This window comes from Podarcis melisellensis, assembly GCF_964234715.1.
Source record: "Podarcis melisellensis genome assembly, chromosome: 6".
NCBI lineage: Eukaryota > Metazoa > Chordata > Lepidosauria > Squamata > Lacertidae > Podarcis > Podarcis melisellensis.
In genome coordinates this window covers 6,056,802-6,071,365 of record NC_138538.1, presented here as the reverse complement: position 1 = coordinate 6,071,365, position 14,564 = coordinate 6,056,802, and the positions used below count along the sequence as shown (strand labels likewise).

General features: G+C 49.5%; 1 protein-coding gene across 1 annotated transcript in view; it reads left to right on the top strand.

Annotated features, from left to right (window-relative positions):
• The window catches only part of UCKL1 (uridine-cytidine kinase 1 like 1), a 57,044-nt gene that overhangs the window by 28,619 nt on the left and 13,861 nt on the right, over positions 1-14,564 (top strand). Inside the window, 3 exon segments of the mRNA XM_081916926.1 lie at positions 1,186-1,375; positions 2,707-2,768; positions 6,833-6,849. Of these exon segments, the coding sequence (XP_081773052.1) occupies positions 1,186-1,375; positions 2,707-2,768; positions 6,833-6,849 (269 nt within the window).

The following is a 14,564-nucleotide window of genomic DNA, read 5'->3' as shown; positions in this document are numbered from 1 at the left end:
CTGTTTCAGCTGTTCTCTGCTGTTGAGCACCTCAGCCTCTCCCCTGACATTGCTCTCCTTTAAAATGTGGAGTTTGCAATGTTGTTAAGGGCGGGCTTTGATGGATTCTGAGCACCACTAACAGCTGTTACGGAAATGATGGGGGGGTGCATATCTTTAAAGTTGTTACAATGCTACAAATATGATGCCTGAAAGTACCCTTTCGACTTGACAGCTCAGAGAAGATACGTAGCTTTATAAATACGTAGAAAATCCATACTTTAACCGACTCTCCTCATTCCAACGCCATTTTAACCCTTAAAGAAAGGTGAATTTGGGCTCCAGCTTCCTCCATGAACCATAAAGCAGGAAGTCACGTAGGCAGCAGGATCAGGGCATCCTGTCATAATTCCCCAAGCAACAAGAGACATCCAGTTGAGCAAGTCAGGTGTTCTGAAAGCCCATCTCCAGACAAGTCCTGAGGGCAAGGAGATGTAGAGAGTTTTATTGTTCTTTTGGTGATGGGTACTTAAGAGGTGTTGGGAAAGGTGTCTGATAAAGTGACCTAATGTTGAATTTGCGTAACCCTTGTGTAAAGGCAAAGGTAAAGGGACCCCTGACAATTAAGTCTTGCCGCGAATGACTCTGGGGTTGCGACGCTCATCTTGCTTTACAGGCTGAGGGAGCAGCATTTGTCCGCTTCCGCAGACAGTTTTTCCAGGTCGTGTGGCCAGCATGACTAAGCTGCTTCTGGCGAAACCAGAGCAGTGCACGGAAATGCCATTTACCTTCCCGCCGAAGTGGTACCTGTTTATCTACTTGCACTGCGTGCTTTCAAACTGCTAGGTTGGCAGGAGCAGGGATACAGTAATGCATCAAACATTAAAAGCTTCCCTAAACAGGGCTGCCTTCAGATGTCTTCTAAAAGTCTGGTAGTTGTTGACATCTGGTGGGAGGGCATTCCACAGGGCGGGTGCCACTACCAAGAAGGCCCTCTGCCTGGTTCCCTATAACCTCGCTTCTCGCAGTGAGGGAACCGCCAGAAGGCCCTCGGAGCTGGACCTCAGCGTCCGGGCTGAACGATGGGGGTGGAGACGCTCCTTCAGGTATGCTGGACTGAGGCCATAACAAGTGATTCCCTGGGAACACATTGTATTCAGTAAGTGGAATATCTGCAAGTGCCTCATCCCTTCTCCCTTCTTCCAGCTTCTAGACATGAAGATATTTGTCGACACAGACTCTGACATCCGCCTGGTCCGGCGCCTCCGCAGGGACATTGGCGAGCGCGGCAGGGACATCGAGGGCGTCATCAAGCAGTACAACAAGTTTGTCAAGCCGGCCTTCGACCAGTACATCCAGCCTACCATGCGGCTGGCGGACATTGTCGTCCCTCGGGGTAGGTGTCCCTTCTCTGGTCTCGCCTGGCGGGACAACAGCTTGTCCAATGCTTAAATTCTGTGTGTTTTCTGCGCAGACTTAAGCTCTCCGTGGTTATGAGACATGATGGGTATGGTGAGCCTCAAGGGGCTGGGGCTGGACTAAGGAGGAATGGCCCTTTTCTGAATCTTCCCAAGGACAGGAGGACAGTATTGATTTAGAGCAGCGGTTTGCAGAGGGGCATAGTCCAGAGGGGAAAAGCTGGGAAATACTGGGTGAGGAACAGCTGGAAAAGGAAACACCAGGAGAGAGACAGCTGGCAGATTCAGTGTCCTTGGAAAGTGTTCCTGACCCCCCTTCGCCTAAGACTAGACGGGCTTGGAAAGTGATAGAACAGAAAGCGCAATGGCAACAAACTCAGATTACCCAACGTAGGAGTGATGTAGAATAATGGGGGTGGAGGGGGTAAACTTTAACTGGGAGCAACACCATTTCTAGAGAGAGATGCATTCCTTTGTCTCTCGCTGTGATTATTAAGGAAACTAACTAGTAAGAATGCTCCTTTTGTTTGATCTGCTTATTTACTGCCACCGGGGGAGGGATCCGATTCCTCAAAGCATGACTCCCCCCCCCCACCAGGGAAGAAGGGGTGGGTGATGATCTACATCAGAAACAAGGGGGAGATATTATTATTATTATTATTATTATTATTATTATTATTATTATTATTGGTACTCTGCCCATCTGACTGGATTGCCCCAGTCACTCTGGGTAGCTTCCAGCATATACAGAGACATAATAGAATTGTAGAGTTGAAAGGGACCCTGGGGGTCATCTAGTCCAACCCCCTGACCAATGTGGAACTCGAACCCACAACCCTGAGATTAAGAGTCTCCTGCTCTACCAGCTGAGAAAAAGACGGCAACTATCCAAGGCAGCGTTCCTTCCAGCTGCTTCGGACTACATGTCATGGACCGGAATAGCAGGGAGAGCCCAGCTGGTAGAGCATCTTAATCTCAGGGTTGTGGATTGAGCCCCACGTTGGGTGAAATGTTCCTGCACTGCAGGGGGTTGGACTAGATGACCCTCAGGGTCCCTTCAGACTCTACAATTCTGTGATTCTATAAATCCCTTCGGTCCCAGTTGGTTGGAGCTGATGGGAGTTGTCATCCAAAAAAACAGCCAGAGGGCACCACGTTGGCAAACGGTTCCGTAAACAAGAGACATTGCAATGTTAATTCGATTGCATACTGGTTGACTGTGTTCTGCTGCCCTCTAGTGGCTTTCCCGGGTCATAGCTGTTAGGAAACAGGTATCCACAATTCTCTCTCTTTCTCTGCTCCGCTCCAGGCAGTGGGAACACCGTCGCCATCGATCTGATCGTGCAGCATGTCCACAGCCAGCTGGAAGAGGTAAGAAGTGCCGTGGGACGGGGCAGGAAGAAGGGCTGAACACTGGGTGTGCCGGTTGGGTAGGGGGACTCTTGCAAGCCCCTCCTTTGCTTCCACGTCTTCAGGCAAACAGAGCTGCCAGGGTGGGTTTTCCGGTGGGGTCTGCAAGGATCCCCGGCCTCTTCCCAGAACGTGTTCCAAAGACCCTCAGATTCTGCTGAAAGAGATTCGGGATCAGACTCCATACTTGGCCCAGGCTTCCCAGTCGTCTAGCAAAGGGGACGAGGGATCTCTCAAGGCTGTCTTCTCCTTCTGGTCAAATTCCAGACATCTGGAGGCCATCTTGGGGAAGTCTGTCCTCATGCAAATTCTCTGGGCAGGCCTGCAAATGTCATTTTCCATGTCTTTATCTCGCCCTTCCTCCGGCAAACTAAGGCAACCTATCAGGTTCTCTTCTCTGTTTTCCTACACTCCTTGAGCATTTGATCCTCTCCACCTGTGAGGTGGGCCAGGGGCCCGAGATCGCCCAGAGAGCTCTGCGACTTTGCGGGCAGCCAAATGCCAACCGGCTCAAGTCCTAATCCAACGTACTCTCCCTGGCTTCCTCCAACTTTGCCCCTTCCAGATGTTGATGCCCTACAACAACCCATAAACCCCCCAGCCATTGGCCATGTGGGCTGAGGCAGGTGGGCGTTGGAATCCAACAACATCTGTCGGCATCGTTAGACTGGGGCAAGGCTGGCACAACCAAAGCCAGGGCCGTCTTAAGCATATGCGGCGCCGGGGTGCAAAAATCTGCCCGCCGCCCCCCCAGGTTTCCCAGACTTAATGACCTTTTTTTAGGGGGAGAACCCCAAAGTTGTTGCCTTTTTTTTAGAGAGCTGACACCACACTTATCTCTGCTCATCAAAAGAAAATGGAACATAAAGAGCCCAGTGCAACAAACCAACCCGAGGTGTCAGCGTATTATTATTAATAATAATCATATTTATTTATACCCCGCCCACCTGGCTGGGCTTCCCCAGCCATTCTGGGCGGCTTCCAACAAAACCCTAAAATACAATAACCTATTAAACATTAAAAGCTTCCCTAAACAGGGCTGCCTTCAGATGTCTTCTAAAAGTTTGGTAGTTATTTTTCTCTTTGACATCTGGTGGGAGGGCGTTCCACAGGGCAGGTGCCACTACCGAGAAGGCCCTCTGCCTGGTTCCCTGTAACTTGGCTTCTCGCAGTGAGGGAACCGCCAGAAGGCCCTCGGCGCTGGACCTCAGAACAATGGGGGTGGAGACGCTCCTTCAAGTATACTGGACCAAGGCCATTTAGGGCTTTCAAGGTCAGCACCAACACTTTGAATTGTGCTCGGAAACGTACTGGGAGCCAATGTAGGTCTTTCAAGACCGGTGCTATGTGGTCTCAGCGGCCGCCCCCAGTCACCAGTCTAGCTGCCGCATTCTGGATTAGTTGCAGTTTCCCGGTCAGCTTCAAAGGTAGCACCACATAGAGAGCATTGCAGTAGTCCAAGCGAGAGATAACTAGAGCATGCACTATGCCAATCCCAGGTGAGCAGGATGGTGGAGCCAGCCGGCCACCTCAGCGCCTCGCTAGCTTGCTCACCCCCGAACGCACAGCGCAGAGCCGCCCGCAGTAGAAGAGCCCACAGCGGAGCTCCAACCAATGGGTGGGCTCTTCCCCGGACTCCAACTCTCAGGGCCCGGACTCTCAGTCTGGCACCCCTGAGAGCCTGGCACCCGGGTGCCCTGCACCCCTGCCGCCTATGGTTAAGACGGCCCTGACCAAAGCAGAAGGGTGGCATTATTATTATTACTCTAACCACTATGCAGCACTGCCCAACAGAACTGAGGTAGAGTGTGACCGCATAGTATTTGATTGGACAGCAGCTCCGAGCTCACATCAAATTGCTTCTCAGCAATGGATCAGATTCTACGATCCTGTGGTGAGGATCAGCCCCACGTCAACTAACTGTGTGGAACAGACCCAACTGCAGAGAGCGGCCCTCTAGATACTAGTGGACTCCAACTCCCATCATTCCTTGTCAGCCTGGCCAGTGCTCAGGGCTGATGGGATTTGTAGCCTTTGCGGGGGGGGGGGGGAATCTGGAGAGCCACCAGTTCTTTGTCCTTGCAAATAAATAATACAGGAAGCCACTGCAGCTGAATTTGAGAAGTACTGGTCTAATTGGGAAATCCCAGAAAAGGGGGAATTTGCTCCCACTCCACCCCGACCCTTCTGAGAAGTGGAGTGGGGAGTTTTGTGTGGTGGGGGGGAGCAGCCCCACCCCTCCATTTAGGGACCATCAAAAAGGATCAGTAATCTAGAAGACAACCAAGGAGGAACCGGAGAGCCTCTGCCCACCTCTTGAGATGCATATATAGGTGGCAAGTTCATTTTTGTCCTGTCTGAGAAGGTTCTTGGGACCTGCCCCCGAATGACTGGGGGGAGGGGGGCGAAAGTCACCAAAGGTGGGGGCAGGTCTCCGGAACTCACTTGCAAACTAACCGCATGAAATCCTCTGTTGCCCACCAGGTTGTCAGTTTGGGTATTTGGATGTGTTTATTCCAACCGCCCGTCCCCGTTTTCTGTGTTATTTCTTAAAAAGCTGTTTGCTTGTCCAGCTTCTTTGCTCAGTTTGCAGCTCTCGCGGGGTGGGGAAAAGCTTTCAACTCATTTTGGGGGGAGAAGGGGGCGGTTAGCAATAAATCTGCAACTTGGGGCTGCTCAGTATATGGAGCAAACAATGGGCAAAAAAACATTGTGGTCAAATTTCTGAAAGGTGCTCTCAGTTGATTTCACTGCAGTTTTTAAAAATCGTAATTTTTAATTCAAGGACTAAACCATACTAACAGGGGGGATATGACGAAACCATTTGTCTCCCATGCCCAGGAGGCAGTACTAAGACGCCTGTGGCACTCAACTGCACCCCCTAAAATAGTCCCCCCCCCCAAGCACGGGGCCTTCCAGATGTTTTTGAACTACAACTCCCAGTGCATGCAACAGCCAGGGATTGTGGGAGTTATAGTTCGAAATATCCAGAGGCCAGCAGCTTCAGGAAGGCTGCTCAAAAACCACTCGCTTTTCTTCTTCAGAGATAATATTTATGCAAACTTCTTGTCTGTAAAGCGCAATTTCATACCTGCTGCCGGCTGCTGGAAACACCCCAGAGCAGTTTAAAGGAAAACACCAGGAAACCAGTTTAAACAGTGGCAGAATTTGAACAGAGAGCATGAAAGAACCAGGAAGAGCAGGCTTGAAACCTTCAGTGCTGAATTTCAAAGAGCTGAAGTGAAATAAAACTTTCTTTTCTGCCTTCCTGAGAGTCACCAGGGATGGGGCCAGAGCAGTATCCCCAGGGAGGAAACTCCATAACCTGGGGGGCTGCCACAGAACTTCGGCAGATCTGATGGATTCTGAAGCTGAACGGCAGGCTGACATTTCCAGTGGCTTCAGCTGACTTAAGATGTCTTTATTTGGTCATCGGCCCATGGGCTTGCACACCGTGTGGGTGTTCAGAGCGAGCATTCAACGGATCCCTGCAACATGCTCCATTCAGACTGCACCCCCCCAATCTCTCCCTCCTCACAGTTATTTTTACCAGTTTAGGGCTCAGGCATATTTCCCCCCCTTCTGTTTTCTCCCTGCCACACGTACTTTTTCCTTTTTTAAAAACCCTTTCAGTCTTGCAGAGACACCGTAAGAAAAATTTGATTTGAGCGAAATCCTAAATCCAATTAAATATGTACGCTACGGGGATTTTTTTTGGGGGGGGGACCTGCCAGACGTGGCGTTATTTGGGAAACGTAGTTGCGTGGTTAGTTGTGGCAGCTTTGAAAAGCGGCCCCCGGCCCCCCCAAGAGAGCTGCCCCCTGAGCAAAGCTGAAATCGCAGCTGGTGCTTTTAAAAAATAATAATAATAATAATAAAGATGCTAACTGCTCCAAGTGCTGTGAATCCTGGGAAAACATGTCTCCCTGTGTTTTTATTTCCCCTTTTGCCTCTTTAATGCCCTGCTGGTGTTTCCACTGTTTTAATACGGGGTTTGCTCGCTGTTCTTTGTGTTGCCGCGACAGAGAGAACTCAGCGTCAGGTAAGGGCTCGTCCTAACTCTCTCCCTATCTGTGTGTCCTCCTTTTTCTGTCTGCAAGGACAAAAATGCATCTTAATAACCGGTGCTGCTAAGCCGGCTGTTTGCTGAGGCTGTGTGTTTGTTTGTTTGTGTGTGTGTGTGCGTATTTGTGTGTTGAAACATACAAATTCCTGCAGAATGGTCACCGGATACACGGACAGAGATCTGATGGTCAGGGGGCAAAGGGCCATCACTTATCTGCGTTATCGCAGAGTCACAGAGTTGGGAGGAAACCTGGGGCTCATCTAGACCAACCCCGCCTCCCCCCCCCCCGCAATGCAGGGATATGCAGCCGTCCCTTACAGGGATCGCTGCCCCCTGTCCCTGCACGACAAGGCCCTCAGATTCTGTGTTGAAGTGCTCTTGCAGTCCACTTGGTCCTGTGATAAGAATTTTAAGGTTCCCGCCTGGCTTGACCCAGCCAACCTCCCAAAACAGAAAGGAGCCTTTTCAGGTGGAGAATCGGGGAGCGCAGGTAATAATAATAATAATAATAATAATAATAATAATAATAATAATAATAGTTTGTTCTCTATACCCGCCCCCCATCTGACTGGGTTTCTCCAGCCACTCTGGGCGGCTCCCAACAAAATAAACACGTTGTTGATAAAAGATCAAACATTAAAAACTTCCCTGAACTTCCCTGAACAGGGCTGCCTTCAGATGTCTTCTAAAAGTCAGGTGGTTGTTTATTTCATTGGCATCTGGTGGGAGGGTGTTCCACAGGGCGGGCACCACTACCGAGAAGGCCCTCTGCCTGGTTCCCTGAAACCTCACTTCTCACAGGGAGGGAACTGTGAGAAGGCCCTCGGAGCTGGACCTCTGTGTCTGGGCTGAACAATGGGGGTGGAGATGCTCCCTCATACAGGACCGAAGCTGTTTGGGGCTTTAAAGCTCAGCACAACACTTTGAATTGTGCTCAGAAATGTACTGGGAGCCAATGTAGGTCTTTCAGGACCGGTGTTATGTGGTCCCGGTGGCCACTCCCTGTCACCTGCCTAGCTGTCGCATTCTGGATTAGTTCAGTTTCCTGGTCACCTTCAAAGGTAGCCCCACGTAGAGCGCATTTGCAGTAGTCCAAGTTTGGGGCTTCAGCTTGCTACCACGAATATGGGAAGCTGTACTGAATCAGACCAATTGTCCTTCTAATTTAGCACTGCCTATGCCAGCTATTGAGGGACGCAGGTGGCGCTGTGGGTTAAACCACAGAGCCTAGGACTTGCCGATCAGAAGGTCGGTGGTTTGAATCCCCGCAACAGGGTGAGCTCCTGTTGCTCGGTCCCTGCTCCTGCCAACCTAGCAGTTTGAAAGGACCTCAAAGTGCAAGTAGATAAATAGGTACCACTCCGGCGGGAAGGTAAACGGCGTTTCCGTGCGCTGCTCTGGTTCGCCAGAAGTGGCTTAGTCATGCTGGCCACATGACCCGGAAGCTGTACGCCGGCTCCCTCGGCCAGTAAAGCAAGATGAGCGCCGCAACCCCAGAGTCAGTCACGACTGGACCTAATGGTCAGGGGTCCCTTTCCTTTTACCTATACCAGCTAGCAACAACCCTCGAGGGTTTCAGTCAGGGTCTTTCTCAGTCCCCCATGGAGACATGACTGGGGTTGGGTTTGGGACCTTCCCTTGAGCCACGCCACCCCACCCTGCCTGACAACCCTCCCCTCTTTCAGCCCCCACTGCCCCTCATATCCCCCAGTCTCTCCACAAACCTGAACCTGCAGTCACCCATTGGCCATTTTATGCTGTTTGGTAAAGGGACCCCTGACCATTAGGTCCAGTCATGACCGACTCTGGGGTTGCGACACTCATCTCGCTTTATTGGCCAAGGGAACCGGTATACAGCTTCTGGGTCATGTGGCCAGCATGACTAAGCCGCTTCTGGCAAACCAGAGCAGCGCACGGAAACGCCACTTACCTTCCCGCCGGAGCGGTGCCTATTTATCTACTTGCACTTTGAGGTGCTTTTGAACTGCTAGGTTGGCAGGAGCAGGGACCGAGCAACGGGAACGCACCCCCCGTCGTGGGGATTCGAACCGCCGACCTTCTGATCAGCAAGCCCTAGGCTCTGTGGCTTAACCCACAGCGCCACCTGCGTCCCTGTTTATGCTGTTCGAGTTACCAGCTAATTGGGGAGGTCCAGAACATCTCCGTTCCCGACGAAGAATAGAATTGCTGGGAGGGAGCAGTTAGAAAGCGTTTAAATAATTGGAGCCCAGCCGAATAGAAGAGACAACTTCTCTTTCTGCTTTCTCCACACACACATACATTTTTCTATATGTCTGGAAATGCTTTTTTGAAAGAAGAAGGAAAAGTTTTTAGGAGACGCCGTTCCAGAAATAGATCCCTCCGCTTGGATCTGCCACACCTTACCTCAGCTCCGAGCCTTGATCCCCTCAAGGCGCCCTCCTTATGGGCGCCTGGGGGCACAATAGCCCCCACATCTTGGAAATGTCAAGCCACTTCAAGGCTGCCCTCCTCCCCGTTTGAAAAACCTCAGCTGGGCTGCGCTCCTTCCTCTCCCTTCCTCTCTCTTCTCGCTTTTTCTCTTGTCTGCTTCCTGTTTGATTCTGCGAGAGCGCAATGAAAGGAGCCGGTGACATTTTCCGCCCTGCCTGCTTTTTTGGTGCGGATTTGCGTGTGTCTTTTGAGCTGGTCACCCGGCGTTTTTGTTCTCCGGGGAGGAAGGCTGAGGAAGAGGAGGGGCAGAAGATTTGGTTTCCAAATGCGAGACTTAATTTTTAAAAAAATAGATGAACAAGGAAAGGAAAAAGACCAAAAAAGAGAGAAAGAAATACACCATCTGCTTAAGGCTGCTTATCAATTTTTTCCACTACCGGTCAGACACAGCAAAGAGGTGGCAGGAAGTGCCGAATACCTGTGTAAAATTCAGGGGCGAAAGGAGGGCAAGGCAGAACCTCCTCTGCAAAGAAAGGCAACCACTTTAGACGTGATAGAAGTTCTTAAAATAACGCACGGAAAGGGGAAAGAGGAAAGACTTTCTCTCTCATAACGCCAGGCCTCGACCTCCAATAAAGCTGTATGTTGGAAGAGTCAGGGCAGATAAAACAATGCTGTCCAGGGTTGTAAAGACTGCAGAGAGAATAGTTGGGTGCACTCTTCCCACCTTGGATCAAATCTGTGCTTCCAGGTGCCATAAGAAAGCTGTAGAGATAGTGCAGGATAGTGCACACCCCGGAAATGATCTCTTTCAGCTTCTGCCTTCTGGAAGAAGGTACAGGGCTATAAAGACTAGGACTAGCCGTCTGAGAAACAGTTTCTATCCAAATGCGATTTTGATTTTAAATGCAGTGTAAGGAATCTGAATGGGAGTATATTGTATTTAAAAATGGGGTATCAGAGTTTTTAGGGGGCTAACCAGGCTGGGACAGCTGGGATAGCAGGCTTGTTGGGTTTTGAATGTCTTATGTAGATTTTTCAATTTCGTTGTTCTGCATGGGACAGTGACAATAAAGATTACCATATCGTAATAGAAAGCACTTCTTCACACAGCTAAACTGTGGAACTCCCTGCCACAGGAGGGCAGTGATGGCCACTAACTTGGATGGCGTTAAGAAAGGACAGATTCATGGAGGAGGGGGGTGTTGGTGGCTAGAAACCATGGTGGCTGTATTCTGTTTCCGTGGTCAGAGGCAGCAATTCTTCTGAGAAACAGTTACTGGGGAACACAGGACAGGGAGAGGGCTAGAAACCTGCCTGCTGGTTTCCCGCAGGCATCTGGTTGGCCGCTTTTGAGAACAGGGTGCTGGACTAAATAATAATAATAATAATAATAATAATAATAATAATAATAATAATATATTTATACCCTACCCATCTGGCTGGGGGCTGGGTTCCCCCAGCCACTCTGGGCAGCTTCCAACTGAATATTAAAAACAATATAGCATCAGACATCAAAAACGTCCCTAAATGGGGCCGCCTTCAGTTGTCTTTTTAAAGTAAAATAGTTGTTTATTGCCTTGACATCTGCTGGGAGGGCGTACCACAGGGCAGGCACCACCACCGAGAAGGCCCTCTGCCTGGTTCCCTGTGACCTCACTTCTTGCAGTGAGGGAACCGCCAGAAGGCCCTCAGAGCTGGACCTCAGTGTCCGGATAGAACGATGGGGGTGGAGAAGCTGTTTCAGATGTACTGGACCGAGGCTGTTTAGGGCTTTCAAGGTCAGCACCAACACTTTGAATTGTACTCAGAAACATACTGGGAGCCAATGTAGGTCTTTCAAGGCCTGTGTTATGTGGTCTCGGCGGCCGCTCCCAGTCACCAGTCTAGCTGCCACATTCTGGATTAGTTGCAGTTTCTGAGTCACCTCCAAAGGGAGCCCCATGTAGAGCACATTGCAGTAGTCCAAGCGGGAGATAACTAGATGGGCCACTGGCCTGATCTTGCAGGCTCTTCTTGGGTTTTTAACATTCTTTCCGTTTTAACATTCTTGCTGCTGGGTTATTTTAATAAAGCAGACCTCCAAATGCGATGTTATTTTGTCAATAATGGCCCTGAATCGTCGAGAAGGCCCTTGATACACTTGAGAGGTTCTCACAGGAGAATTCCCTGAGTTACAGCTTCTCCCAACTCTTGCAGAAGTTGACATCTCTGCCCTGTGCAATGCTTCAGAGCCTGTGCCAGAAAACACCCTGTGAGACTAAGTTGTTGTGGGAGCAGGCAAGGTTTGGTAAGGACCAGCCTGAGGGCCACACGACCTCCCAGGACCGCATGTGACGAATTCCATGCCAAAGCTAGGCGTTCCTACTCCTCTCCACCCAGACATACGAATGACTTTGTTACAGGTCAAAGATTCTGCATCCAGGCAAAAGAGATGCAAGATGCTTTTCCAGGGCAAATCCCCCCCCTTTTTTTTAAATTAAGTGCTCTTACTTCCCTGCTTTCTTTTCTCTTCCCTCCCTCTTTGGTTATCCGTGTCTCTCTGTGCGTTTGGTTGTCTGTTACCTGCTTGGCTCATCCCTGAACTACAACTCCCATCTGATGAACAGAGGAAACTCCGCTGGGATATGTGAGGATCAAATTGCACCCTCCAATTTATTATTTTCTCTTTTTTCCCCTTTTGGTTTGGTTTGAATACTAAATCGAGTGTCGAGCTCTTGCTGAGGTCTAAGCCTGCATGATGAGGAGTCTATTGTGTGGGTCGGCGCACCCCCTATAGCGGGGGTATCTTTTTAATTAAGAAAGTTATATACCTCCCCCCCCCCAGCTATAAGCCACTGGGAGGTTTATAGCATAATGAGCAACTTAACATATGAGAGCTGGGGGGGGGGGTCATGTGGTACCCAGGATACAAGGCATGGGGCAGAAATTCAGTCTGGGTCACATGTCAATGCAAACCCATCCCAATTTGCGCTTTCCCAAACAATCTATGATTGGACAGCTGCCCTTTGAACTTCTCCCAATTTTGCCAGGAGGGTATACTATTATTATTATTATTATTATTATTATTATTATTATTATTATTGATTTGCTAATTGCCTCCTAAACAACCATCTCAGGGCGATGTACAACAAAGACAATTAAGAACAGATGAGAACGCAAAAAGCAGCAGAAAAACAACAACAACAACAACATCTTGAAGGTCCCAGGCCACAGAGAGGTTAGGCTGGCCTCAACCAGAGCCAGGGTTTTTTCGGCTGTGGCTCCAATCTGGTGGATCGCTCTGTCACAAGAGACTAGGGCCCTGCGGGACTTGACATCTTTCCGCAGGGCCTGCAAGACGGAGCTGTTCTGCCAAGCCTTTGGTCGGGGTTCAGTCCAATTCCCTCTCCCCTTTCATAAGAACTTGCATGAAAGTGGCCTCTCAATTTTTCTCACAGGCCCATATAAGTTCAGCACAAACAGCTGGGCCTGGTGAGCATTTAAGGTCCCCAACCCTAATCTGCGGGTTGCCATCTGATTGGATTTTATTTTGATCCTGATCTGATTTGAGGATGTATTTTAATTGATTGTCTGACTTTATGTTAATGTATTATACATTTGATGTTAGCCGCTCCGAGCCCGGCTTTGGCTAGGGAGGGTGGGATATAAATAAAATTTATTATTATTAACAAAACAGTCTTGAGGGATCAAGCAGCTGTCGCTCATTAAGCTGAATCAAGCCCCCCTGCCCCCCAAAGCTGTTTTATTACTGTTTTATCCCAGTGCAATTGGCACTGGGACCATGGCATGGATGGATGGAGTATTTAACAGAATCATTGAAATGGGATATTGGAAGGGATTCTGAGCGTCGTCCAGTCTAACCCCTCGCAATGGAGGAATAAACCTTTAACCCCCCCCCTTTTACTATGGTCCAAATAAATACCCCCCAACAGTTTCTTGTTCTGGAAGGGAAGCTTCTGTTGGCTTCTATTTGGGGATTAAAAAAATAAAAATAAATCAGGGGTGCAGCATTGAGGGATAAACTGTTCCTCTACCTCACAATACAGTCCCAATGGGTCTCCCATGGTTGCTATTTTAAAAATCCTTTAGTAGAAACAAATTAAGACACACGCACGCACAAAAGCAAAATAAGTGATGAAGGAGTTGACAACGTGGCGCCCGTGGGTACAGGGGCACCCTTGAGATCTTCTGCCAGGACCCTTGAAATGTCCATAAATCTGAGGCTGTTTCTGGCTCCTTGCTAAGCATTCATACTCCTGGTTAACCCACTACTGTTTGATTGGCTTGTATTTGGTTCTCTGTGTGTTTGCGTGTGTGCCTCTCTCTCCCAGACCCAAAACTGGCGAGGCACAAACCTTTAACCAGCTTCTTTTTTGTGTGTGCATGTTTTAATGTTCCTCGCGTGTGTGAGTCCGCGAGCGGAAAGGATCTCCACAAGGCCCTTTGTCCATCCGAACCAACCACACAGACATAGGGGACGTGAAAAGCCTGGCGTTGAACAAATAAAGGGTGTCCTAATTAGAACCTCCTTCCTCTTCCTCCTCCAAGCTGCTAGCTAAGCTGCTGGCCGCTCCTCGAAACCACCAGTTTGTCATTCAGATGTGACTCATCCTGACCCTTTTATTCCTCCAACGACTAAGGAAGCTGGGCCCCAGTTTTCATTTTGGCAACGAGGCTTTGTCCTTCGCCCCACCACCCGCAGGAGACAGAACTCCACCCCTTAGGCTGCTTTTGAAATACTACTACTACTACTACTACTACTAATAATAATAATAATAATAATTTTTTATTATTATTTATACCCTGCCCATCTGGCTGGGTTTCCCCAGCCACTCCCAACAGAACATTAAAATATTGGTGGCTCCCAACAGAATATTAAAATACAATAGTCTATTAAACATTAAAAGCTTCCCTAAACAGGGCTGCCTTCAGATGTCTGGTACTTGATGTTCTCTTTGACATCTGGTGGGAGGGCGTTCCACAGGGTGGGTGTCACTACCAAGAAGGCCCTCTGCCCAGTTCCCTGTAACTTGGCTTCTCGCAGTGAGGGAACTGCCAGAAGGCCCTCGGCGCTGGACCTCAGTGTCTGGGCAGAACGATGGGGGTGGAGACGCTCCTTCAGATATACTGGACCGAGGCCGTTTAGGGCTTTAAAGGTCAGCACCAACACTTTGAATTGTGCTCGGAAACGTACTGGGAGCCAATGTAGGTCTTTCAAGACCGGTGTTATGTGGTCTCGGCGGCTGCTCCCAGTCACCAGTCTTGTTATCTCTCTG